At 39.8% G+C, this 12634-nt stretch overlaps 1 protein-coding gene across 1 annotated transcript in view; it reads left to right on the top strand.

The window, feature by feature from the left end:
• F5 (coagulation factor V) overlaps positions 1 to 12634 on the top strand; it is a 35200-nt gene that overhangs the window by 15190 nt on the left and 7376 nt on the right. Inside the window, 8 exon segments of the mRNA XM_009638534.2 lie at positions 644 to 794; positions 1208 to 1420; positions 3224 to 5162; positions 7074 to 7239; positions 8454 to 8690; positions 9109 to 9319; positions 10339 to 10518; positions 12581 to 12634. The exon segment at positions 12581 to 12634 is cut by the window's right edge and continues 2 nt beyond it. Coding sequence (XP_009636829.1) covers positions 644 to 794; positions 1208 to 1420; positions 3224 to 5162; positions 7074 to 7239; positions 8454 to 8690; positions 9109 to 9319; positions 10339 to 10518; positions 12581 to 12634 — 3151 coding nt within the window.

The following is a 12634-nucleotide window of genomic DNA, read 5'->3' as shown; positions in this document are numbered from 1 at the left end:
GAAACAGTCCTCTAAGTGTCCACAGCAGTAGAGGAATTATATTCTGATTTTCTTAGCAAGAGTAGCATTTCAACAAAAGGTTAGCCTGACTTGAAAGTCTATTTCTAGACTTGAAAATAAACTTTGCTGCTGCTATTGTACCTTCACACTCTAAAAACGTTTAGATCTGAGCTGGTCCCTTTCTGTAACAGATATAACCCAATGAAGTATGACAATCTTGGGCTTCACTGAAGCCAGAGCAACCCAAACAGCATGGGAGAGTTCTGGGAGAGTGGTTCTCTTTGCCATCTGTTGAAATCTTGCTTGGCAAAGACTTGAGCATCACTTGGGATAAAAAAATGTCAAAAGCTTGTGCTCAGGTCAAACCAGGAGGCTGGTCCTTTCCAGAGAGCTCAGTCATATACAATCTGTGTATCAGCAGTGCTAGTGGCTTGCTCAGTGCTCCACCACAGGTTGGTTGCAGTAGTAGGATTGTCACCTTGAAGTCTTGACCCCCTACTCCCCTTCACTTAGTCCTTGGATCATAATTACCACAACTCTGGTGAACCTTATATCACTTACATAGCACGTAAGATAGTAGAACTGAGTCCTTAATACATGTCTCTGCTCATAAAACATAACTGCTGTGTTGATTGTCTTTCAGAAAAAGGCAGATGGGGAGCAGCAGGCAATGTTTGCTGTGTTTGATGAAAACAAGAGCTGGTACATAGAGGATAACATCAAGGAGTACTGCAGCAACCCTGCCAGTGTTAAAAGGGATGATCCCAAGTTTTATAACTCGAACATAATGCACAGTGAGTGGGATATCAAGCTGAATATTATGAAAGCTCATGTGAACCTGACCATTCAGTGTTTGCTTGTTCTCAGATGTAGTACAATCTGGGAATTCTCTAGAGAGTCAGTGAACTTCTAACCATGCCAGGTGGCACTGTACAGAAATATGCAATATTTTAGGGACCAGTCTGGCTGTGGACCCTGAAGCAAAGGCATGGATTATTTAACTTTGACACAGCACCCTGCTGCCTTAGAAATACTGTGTCCAGAGCTGGAATTTCCATCAAGGCAATTGTGGTTTCAGCCCTGTGCCAGTCTCTTTCTAGGTGCAAAAGTGAGTCTGGTTCAGTGGACTGGTGTCAAAGAACAGGAGGTTTTAAAAGTCTTACTCTGAAAATATTGAGACCAGTTTTTTATTTTGCTTTCCTTTTAGCAATAAATGGCTATGTGTCTGACAGCAGTGAAATCCTTGGATTTTGCCAAGATAATGTTGTTCAGTGGCACTTCTCCAGTGTTGGCACTCATGATGAGATTGTCTCTGTTCGCCTTTCTGGGCACTCTTTTCTGTATCAAGGGAAATATGAAGATGTGTTGAACCTTTTCCCAATGAGTGGAGAATCAGTCACAGTAGAAATGGACAATGTCGGTAAGTGGTAAGCTATAGTGTCTGACAGCTCTTCTAAGGCATTTTCTAATCTCCAGTCTATAAGAACTTACCTAAATAGGGGAGACAGTGCTGAAAAATGTTGAATCATTCACCAGTCCAACTGATGCGTATGGAGTTTTGTTGGCCACACAGACTTAGCACACAGTGTAACTGTATGCTATACTGAGGGTCTTTTTGTTGGTTTTTTTGTTGTTGTTTTTTTTTTCCCACTTCACAATTAGTATTGGGGTTAGCAATGATCATTTTAAGGCAATTCTAAGATTGTCCTTGGAAACAATCCAGTATCAACTCCACTGTGTGATTCCCAATTTTGCCACATACTTGTCCATCCTGAGTTAGCTAAAATGGGCCAAGACTGTCAAATTATGCTAGTCATTATTGAACAAAATGGTTGCCCCTCACCTTAGGCTTGTGGTCATTTAGCAGCAGTAAAGTCTGCCTGACTGAATCGGATCACTGGTCCATCGGTATATATCTTGATGTCTAACTAGGATTAATAATGTATCTCAAAAAGGTGACAGACACCAGAACCCATGTAGGGCACACTTACGGAATTACCTGCAAAAGGACAGAGATTATTCCTCATTGAAGGCTATGAGTGTTTAGTGATCATCCTAAAATCCCACAAGGTTTAGGTATCCGGATCCTATTTTAAACGCCAGTGGGGTTTTTGTATCTTTTATCTATTTAAATAACAAATTCTTTATGTCCTCAAAACTTGTATTTGGTGGTTGCACAGCATCAAGACCTTATAAGTTAAAAATATAGTGTATTGTTAAGTGTTGGGGTTTTTTTAATGATTCCCTAGTCTTGAACAATAAACTCCATCAGACTTTATGGAAACCTCCCAGTAATGAAGTTGTACTTTTGTTTGATTTTAGTATGTGATCTGCTCTTTCCATCTACGGCATGTTTTCTTCTGTTAAATTGCTGGTTTTAGAAATAACGAAAGCTATGCAGGTCACTTCAAACTCTCATAAATACAGAAAAATTGTATGTAACCTTAATAAAAAAGGCTGGGTTTCTCAAGCTCTGTTAATTCTGGGTGTTCTATCATTTCTGCTAGTTCCAAAAGCAAGCTGTAACAAGCAAAGAACTTGATCTGATGCTGTTTAAGGAAATAGATTGTAATTTGTGCTCTGCAGATCCTAGTTTGAAATGGAGAACTTACCTTCTGACTAGGTTTTGGAGGAATTATTAAAATCTTTAACTTAATCTAAGATGCCTCAGATTGGCAGTTTAATGTTTTGTGTCCAGACTGGAAATTCAAATTACTTTATTCTTTTAAAGATCATATTTTAAAATATTATGTTTGCCACATGTTTGTCAACATTGCCTCAGAATGTATTTGTTCTGTTTAGAACGCTCTATCTGTGTGGCAATGCATACAATGCAAAGAACAGGACAAAATTTAAACTTTTATCTCAAAAGTTCCCAATCTTAGATTCAGATCTAAACATAGGATCCTTTATATTGTTTGTTTCTTTCTTTGTCATATCAGTCTCTTTCATGGGTTATGTTTGGACTTGGGTTCTAGATATAGCTTAATCTGTGGAGAAGAGCTCCAGCTCTTAGATGTATTTATATATATGTGCTTTTATTTGTTTACACTTATTAATTATTTTTCATTGCTCATGGAAATCCCAGATGAGAATTAGCACTCTGCTATAGCAAGTGCTGGAGAAACAAACCCAGCAACTGGCCCTGACCACTTACATGATAGACAGTGTCCACTCTCGTAACTACTGCATATTAGAAAAAAAACTTCTATTTCAATTGCAGGTGTTTGGCTTTTAGCATCCTGGGGCACCCCAGAGATGAGTTACGGCATGAGGCTGAGATTCAGAGATGCCAGATGTGACTATGAGGAAGATTACAAGTTTGACGTTGTGGATTTCAGTTACACCAAGACTGAGAAAAAGGCTGTTTCCACCTCAGTTGAAGAGGATGTGCAAGAAGAAGGAGATAAGGAGGATTCGGATTATCAGGATTACCTGGCTGCTTTTTACTCGATCCGAAGCTCAAGGAAGGCAACAGACAATGAAGAAAAACAAAACCTTACAGCACTGGCCTGGGAACAGTATGAAAGCACTGATGCCACGAGTTCTGAGGTCACGTCTGGCTCAACTCTGACAGTTATAAATAGTAGTGAATCCACAAACACCTATAAGTTCTTAGAAACTCATATCACTCCTCTTCCCCCAATCGAGGCTGAAACATTCCAGCCAAATCACACATCAGTCACAGCAGAAGATGACCTATTTTTAGCTAGCACAAGTGATGGAAAGGCTGACTTGGTATTTGAGAATAGAAGCCAAAGCAATTATGAAATATATCATGGTAACGTGTCTGCACATGAACGCTTGCTAAGCAATGGGGAAGGCCAAATGAATGTTGCAGAAGAGCTTCCAGCTGATGGAAAGGACACTAAACTTTTTTCAGAAAAGCGTCAGAAGGAAAGCACAGGAAGGGAAAATTATAACAGTGAGAGTAAAAGGAAAAAGCGAAGCTCTCTGACCATGAAGTTTTACTCTGTCCAAAAGATGAATGCCCTTCTAAATCACGTACGAAATAAAAATGTGTCATTTTCTGACAAGACAAGTGCCCCTCATTCTGTGCATCATACAGAGAACACATCTGATATAAATGTGGCAGAAACTGGACAGCTTCCAAATGATTATGATGAGGAACTGGAAGAGGAGGAAACCAAGATGGAAAATGCCATGCGTGCAGCTAACTTGACGCTGGCTTTGGACCTCATTGTAGGAGATGGGTCTAATGTGACCAGCCTCTCTGAACCCAAGCTATCCAAAGATAAACAAGCAGACACTTTTTCTTTAAATCATACATTAGACAATATAAGCCCTGATTCCAGCCCTGCACTAGTGAAGAACTTACTAGAGGCATCATTGCTGGGGGCTGGGAAATATTCATCTAAAATTACAAATGAGGAATGGAATTTGGTGTCTCCAAAGGGGAGTCTGGGATTAGAGGCAAATTTACATAAATCTGTTAGTGGTAAGTTAAATCATCATGGCAGAAATGATACAGCATTCATAAACAAGAAGCATATGAAGAAGTATCGAGGGATCTCACATCAAAGGGGAGAAAAACAGAAAGGGAGCCACATGCACCCAACTCTGAAAGGAGAGGAGGGGAACAAGAATGATACTTTAAGTACATCTGGAACCTTCATCAAGATCCGAAGGAAAAAAAAGGAATATCCAAAAATGACCCACTTGCTGAGCCCAAGGAGTAAAAAGCCCCAAAAAATTACCAATTCCATGGCAGGGTTTGGCCGCACAGTGTTTCCGGGTGAGACCAACCACACGACACTGCCATGTTGCGCTAACACCACAGGGGCACCAAGTGAGGCCAACCATACAGTGGATCTGAGTAGAGCCGGGCATGGAGAGTCACTAAATTACACACTCACCCCACGGCAGCTTAAGCCATCGATCATGATTGGGCTCCCCCAAGAAAGTGGAGACTACGAATATGTTATGGAAAGATCTTACATCGAGGAAACATCAGGTGGTGAATACGAATACTATTATGTGAACTTTGATGACCCATACATGACAGACCCAAAAGTGAATATTAACGAACAACGCAACCCAGACAACATTGCTGAACATTATTTGCGCAGCAAAGGGAATGAGAGGAGATACTATATTGCAGCTGAAGAGGTCTGCTGGAACTATGCAGGATATAAAAAAAGGTTTGGCTAAATCATTTGCTTTCATTTTGCACACCATTCTGATACATACTAGCAGAATGTTGATTAACATGCTGGTAAATTTAAGAGCATCTGTAATGTGCAATGCAATTTCCAACATTTCAGTTGCAGAACCCTAAGAATTTTCCATGGGAGGCTGGGACAACCCTAGAATGTCATAGAGAGAGATTAATATAAACAAGAGCAACACAACTAAGAACTCTTGCCCCCACCCACTTTTTTTTTTTTTTCTTAACCCCCTTTTGTAGACTCACTGGAAACACTCTTTAAAACAAAAGTTGAAGAAAACACTATAAGAGGTCAGGAGGCAAATTTCCAGTTAGCTTTATTATACTCCAATGACCTGTTTTACTTCTTCCTTGGGTTCTTGGATTCTGTAATAGGGACAGGATAGAGACCTCCTTGTACAAAGTCTTTCCAGGAATTTAATGGACTGACTGATCTAATATGGACAGAATGTTCTTATAGGCAGGATGCAACCACAGTTTCTAGCGTTGACAAGAAGTGGTCCTGGTGTCTCAGTTCTCTATTGTAAAGTGGGATAATAGCACTTTCCAACTTCACGAGGCTGCAGTACTGAAAAATATATGAAAGATGCAAAGTGATTAACCGCACTGGTAACTGCCTTATACTTAAAGTAAAAATAAAGCTGCGTGAATTATTGCATTGTTGTTCCTATTGTCTAGGGAAATCAAAAGGTGACTGGATCACAAACCCTAATGTTGAGGGGTTTCCTTACATTTTGAGAGGGAATGCCCCAGCAAAGAGTATATGTGAGTTGAGAGAAACTTTGTACTAAAAATTCATTATCTTAATTCATACAAATTAGGATCAGTACTCACCCTAAATGTGTAATATTCCTTGCCACTTCTGATGAAAAAGCAGAACTTTGTGGCCCTTGAAATGAACAAAACCAAAACTGCCCCAGCTTCAGGTTTTTATCAAAAGCAGCAAAAAGCAAGAGCAAGAAAATTTTCATTATACAAAATTCAGCTCCAAACATGTATTGTTTCTCAAATTGAATTTCCATTTTATTTGACTGGTATTTCCCCCCCATTTTTTCAGTATTCTCCAAGTTTATTCCTGCCTCACCTCAGTCCATATAAATGGCACTTGCAAAAATGGCAGAAACCACGGTTTCTTTGTACACTTGCAAAATAAAGAAATCCTGATGCTCAGAGCTCTGTCTAGATGTCCCCAGTGAGGTTTGTCCTCAGCTGGTGTGAGGTGCATAGTTCCAGCCCAATTAAGAGAGCCCATGGCATATACTGTCTCAGTCTGTTGAAGAGCCGAAAACCAGCCTTTCTTCCTACTAGATGACTTCAGTTAAGTTTCTGGTTTTTGCAGAATTGATAATGAGGCAAGGTTTATAGGGAATGATAATATGTTTTATCAAAATAATATAATTTTGGTGCTTCTATTTAAGATCTGAAGAATGGTTTGAATGCCTAAAAGCTTATTTTTTTCTTACCAGCTCTGTGATGCAAAATGCAGATATAATCAAATGTAAAATGTGTTTCTGTTAGCTTTCCAGAGAAGGTACATCTATGAGACAGTAGGGTATAGGTGGTAGTCTCACTACACTCTGAGCTAAGCTCTGATTCATATTATTAAGGCTAATGGTAAAAAAGGAGAATAGAGCTCAGGTGGGTTTTTGGAGACTAGTTGGAGTTTTTCAGTGGTAGCTGACCAAATCTTTGAAGGATCTCATGTACAACTGTAGAAGTAAATTGTTTAAACATTGCAAGTCATGATTTTCAGAATCATCTGACATTTATTTGAGTGTTTATTCTTTATATTCTGAAATGTTCCTACTGTATGAGTTCTCAGATTTCATCAAAGCTATTCTTTCTGATTCACTCTGTGGGTTTTTAATTGGGGATTTCCTTTCAGTACAATGATGAATGACAAAACGTGTAAAGATGGCACCACGTATAAGGTGATTTTCCAAAGGTATACAGACAGTACCTTTACGACTCTTCAGGATGAAGATGAATATAAAGAACACCTTGGCATCCTGGGGCCAGTTATCCGGGCTGAAGTGGACGATGTTATCCTAGTAGGTCAATGTTTTGAACATGTGTGCAAGATAAGATTCTTATGGCATTCTTACAGTGAGTCCAAAAATAGCACAGATTTTTAAAAGATCATAATGAGGAAACAGTTTTCAAAGCTAAGAAATTGCAGTGTGGACATACAAGCAAGTTTCTTTGAAACACATCCTTTTTCTCTCCTATTGACAGTAATTTCACCTTTGCTTTTCTTTCTTATACTTCCCAAGATTAAACACTGGCTTATCAGTCTAATGTAAAATGAGAATTAAGTTTCACATTAAAAAAAAATTATTTTTTTTAAATCTAGATTGCACTGAAAATATTACTTTTTATATGTAAAGGGAGCTTCTTAATTTTTTTAAAAGAAATTAACTAAATTTGTATTCAAGATTAATACGTATGTGTATATATATATACACATATTTTTCTCCAAAAAGTGTATTTTCCTCTGGAAACTTTTGCTGTAAATGGATTGGTTAGTTCTAATACAAACAACAAGGATGGAGAGGAAATATATCCCTGGTGATGGAGTGGTATATTTCCATTAGAAAGCACATTGCTATAGAGCTCCCCTTCTCTCATCCTTCTTCATCCAGTCTTCCAACACACAGGGATGGACTTAGATGGGGAGAGTAGATCTAGGCGCTTTCTGTGTATTTCAGTGGGAGTAGTGTGCAACAGGAACGCATTGAGCTACATTTAAAAACGGGACTAAGAAAAGAAAGAGGCTATTTTTAGCTTGGCAGCATCATTCTATAAGGAGAGGTAAATATGTAATATCCCTACCCTCATGCTTCTCTGGGACAAGTGAGAAAGCACTGATTTTGGTGAGAGTGATACGTACAGAGGTCTGGTGTTACTATTTTGTGCCCTGCAGTACGACTGTGTAGCAAAGCATAAGAGGTAGAAACTCCCCATCTCCCTGCTTGCTGTAACTAAGCATATCCAGGTGTGAAGGGTAGCAGTAAAAGTCATAGGAACCTAGACTCGGTGGAAGACAAGAGTTAGACTCATGCTTTCTACTTTTTAATTAACTACCTGCATCAAAGAGGGTGACTGCACGGAGGTGTCAAAAGCTGTCCCTGCAAGCACAAAATAGCCTGTAATCATTATACAAATCTTGACCCTGGTTTGAGGTCACAGGAACGTATTGTGTGTGGACTTTGGTTTAGGCCTGAATTTGCTGAACAGAATCTATTTCTTTTTTCTTTTTTTTTAGGTCCATTTTAAGAATCTGGCATCCAGACCATATTCTCTCCATGCTCACGGACTTTTCTATGAAAAGTCCTCTGAGGGAAGCATTTATGATGATGAATCTAGTGCTTGGTTTAAGGAAGATGATGAAGTTCAGCCAAATAATAGTTACATATACGTATGGTATGCAAACAGGAGATCAGGACCTGTGCAGTCAGGAGCAGCTTGTCGGTCCTGGATCTACTACTCTGATTTAAATCTGGTAAGGAAATCAAAATAGAAGTGGTAGTGTTGCTGAGGTTGGTCACAGAATCACAGAAACATTTATGTTGGAAGGGATCACTAGAGATCATCTCATCCACCCCCCCCTGCAGCTCGAGCAGGGTCAATTAGAGTAGATTGTCCAGGACCACGTCCAGTCAGGTTTTGAATATCTCCAAATAATGTAAATGTATGGCTGTAGAAATGTAAGCTCCTGATCACATTTTGGATAGCTTTCCTTGATTTTGGCCCTGAAGTTCCCATTTGACGTTTAATCTCTTATGCTCAGTTAAAAGAGGATATAAGCTATGGAAGAATTCAAATTGGGGAACTCTTTGGTAGACTAAGCAGGAGAAAGTAAAGTTTTTTGACATCTTTTGGGAAATCCACTTTTACATCTAATAAGTTTTACTTTCTAGGAGAAAGATATTCACTCTGGTTTGATTGGGCCAATACTGATCTGTCAAAAAGGAACCTTCAGTAAGTCAAACAACAGCAGAACATCGACCCGAGACTTTTTCTTACTCTTTATGGTCTTTGATGAAGAGAAAAGCTGGTACTTTGACAAACGTTCTAGAAGGCCTTGTACTGAGAAGACCCAAGAAACACAGCAGTGTCACAAATTCTATGGTACTTATTTCATTTTGCCAAATATTCCATTTATTGGGCCAGAGGGAAAGTTATTGAGGGAGTTATCCCAGTTCACAGTGCCTTTTGAACATGCATAAATCCTACATATTAATTATGTGAACTTTTTTTTGTTGTTCTTCATTCTGTAAGTCAGTTTTAGATTTAAAGACTAGCATTGACTGGAAATTTGTTATTAAAATGAAGAAAGGACATATTAGACTGAAACTTTCAGCAGAAGGCTCTCTCACATTCACATACATGTACCCTCCATATGTTAAAAAAAGAAAGAAGAAAACCAAAAAACTCTCTTTTCAGTAAGAAGCTCATACCCTGAAAATTTTTTGCAAGAAATTTAAAACTATTGTAATAATTTGACAAATCAAGTAGTTCTACTACTACTGAGTAATTTGAAGCAGCCATAGGACAGCCCTTCATATTCCTCTCTCATGGATACAGAGATTTTAGTCATATAGAGTTAAGTGGCTGCCTGTTCAAAGGCAACCATTTTTTCTCTTTGAAATAATGGTCAGTAATGAAACTGTGTGTTTCTGTCGTCAAAAATCTGATGCTTGTGTGCTGTAAGTGACCATCTTTTGAAAAAGGCATGCTGAGAAGTGGAATCTGCCTTTTGAAGATGTGGTCTATAAAATCAGTTATTAACTGAAGGTGTCAGCTGAGACTGTACAGCTGTGGAACTGTAAGCTGCAGAACACGATTTGGATAGCTGTCCTTTCTTTTGGGCCTGATGTTCCCGTCTAACATTTAATTTCTTACACCTCCTTGTTCTCCTGGCTGCCACGTGTTGCAAGTGAACTGTGCTCAAATCCTCTGGTGAGGTCCCTGGATTTTCTGAATTGATGTACATAGACTATAAAGTGTGTAGCACTTTGAATTGGAAAAAGTGGTGTATTTCCCAAGTGCATTATTTCATTAAATGTTTTATTCATTTTAATAACTGCACTCTAGCACTTTGAGACATGTTTTGTGAGCGGTTTTCCTTATGATTTTTTTTTTTTCAGCCATTAATGGGATTACCTACAATTTGCGAGGCTTGAGGATGTATGAAGGTGAACTGGTCCGATGGCATCTGCTGAATATGGGTGGGCCAAAAGACATTCATGTTGTTCATTTTCATGGACAGACCTTCATAGAGCAAGGAGAGCCAAATCATCAGCTTGGTACCTACATGCTCCTGCCAGGTAAGTATCAGAGTAGAGTAAGTTCTAAGGGGTGGCGGTTGCAGTCTGTTGTCATCGTACCAATGTGAAGGTGAACAGAAGTTGGCTTTGGGCACAGTAAGAAAGAGTTTGAGAGCATTGACAGTTCATTTGCCTTTGATCAGAAGGAAAATCATCCCTTTGCACCGCGCTTAACACTGTGGGAGGGGAGGAAATAAAGATAAGATTATTCATATTTCCAGTTTTAGAGGGCAGCAAAGTTACAGAAAAAACCTAAGTGCTTGGACAAATGTCGTCCTCTCAGGTGAGAAGGGATATATATGAAGAATGAATAGCAGTGTGGTCTGCAGCACTGCCTTCTGTTTTGCACTTTCTTTGCCACTCACCAGATACGTGAGCACGAGCGGGTTTCTCTCCTTTATTGCATCTCTCTCTTCCTATCTGCAAGGTAGATCATAGTGCTGGGCTTGGCTTTGGAAGGTGCTCAATAGTAAAGGTCAGTATTGGAAAAAGGAAGTCAGTAGGATAGTGTCAGCCACCAATTTCTTGTGAAATGACGTGTACAATAGTGCAGCAATCCTGTTCATGCTTCCCCAGGCTTCAATACCACTGAAATAACACTGATGTTTGCTGGGAAAGACTATTTGTGTCTGGCTCAGCACGGTGAGGGTTTACTTTTATAATGTCAAGATGAGTGTGATACAGAGGAAAAAGAACAAATGTGAGCCCTAGGAGAATTCTTATGTCCAGAGAGAAAGGAAATAGGCTAAAAGCATTTATTAGGCCACAGGATATACTCCTTTGCCCATCACTGTCAGCAGTACAAGGAAAAAGATCAAAATAATGGGATTGGCTTGGAATAATAGGAGTTTATTTTAGTGAACACTAGGTGGTTTATTCACTATTTAAACTTTTTAAGGTGGTGGTTTTCACTATGACATCTCCGTATGTTTTTGTTTAAATGGGAACCAGAATTATCATGTCTGCACTAACTAGGTTGACAGCCGGCTGAATATGAGCCAGCAGTGTGCCCAGGTGGCCAAGAAGGCCAATGGCATCCTGGCCTGTATCAGGAATAGTGTGACCAGCAGGACAAGGGAAGTCATCGTGCCCCTGTACTCGGTGCTGGTGAGGCCGCACCTCGAATACTGTGTTCAATTTTGGGCCCCTCACTACAAGAAGGATGTTGCATTGCTGGAGCATGTCCAGAGGAGAGCAACCAAGCTGGTGAGGGGTCTGGAGCACAAGTCATACGAGGAATGGCTGAGGGAACTGGGGCTGTTTAGTCTGGAGAAGAGGAGGCTGAGGGGAGACCTGATCACCCTCTACAGCTACCTGAAAGGAGGCTGTAGTGAGGAGGGGGTCGGCCTCTTTTAAAAGAAGGATAGATGAGGTGCTTAGGGACATGATTTAGTGGTGGGATGGCAGGGTTAGGTTAAAGGTTGGACTCGATCTTAAAGGTCTTTTCCAACCAAAGCGATTCTATGATTCTATGAAAAACAAGGAAGCATGTATTGTGCTTTCTAGGAGGTGCAGCCTAAACCATATCTGCTTCCCGGTCAATCCCTGGCCCTCCTGGGGCATGCAGAAAGTGAGGGGAGGCCCCATACATCTGATTCTCCCGCATCTACTTTTGGCTTCTTTACATCCATCCTTTGCGTTACTTGAATAACACACTGGGGCAGCAGGAGTAAGAACTATAATCAGCACCACAGTATTAATCATCACTACGCTATGTAATAACTTAATAGTGCTGTGCATTGCATGGCTCGGCACTGTATTGAATCTGCAGATATCTGTTGTTAGATACAGGCATCCACGGTTTTGTACTTCGCACCAGCAGCAAAGGTTAGGTTTTGATCTGGCCACTTAATTCCAATCTCAGTCTTCAGCTGGAACTTGCTTGCTAAGGAAGAAGATGATTGAGGTGTTGGTATTTGTTGCTCTCTCTGCAATGTGTGGCAGGTTATTTAATTTTTCTGGATTAAGTCATAGGAACATCTTTGGTTTAACATCCAGCCTTGCTAATATCAACCTTATAATGCTAACATTTCTGGTATGTTTCTCTTCCATTTTTTTCAAGGTTCCTTTAGAACAATTGAAATGAAACCACAGCGACCTGGCTGGTGGCTTTTAG

This window comes from Egretta garzetta, unplaced genomic scaffold, assembly GCF_000687185.1.
Source record: "Egretta garzetta isolate BGI_Z169 unplaced genomic scaffold, ASM68718v1 scaffold465, whole genome shotgun sequence".
NCBI classification, from domain to species: Eukaryota; Metazoa; Chordata; class Aves; order Pelecaniformes; family Ardeidae; genus Egretta; species Egretta garzetta.
The sequence above is the reverse complement of the archived record's forward strand: the minus strand, read 5'-3'. Positions and strand labels throughout refer to the sequence as shown.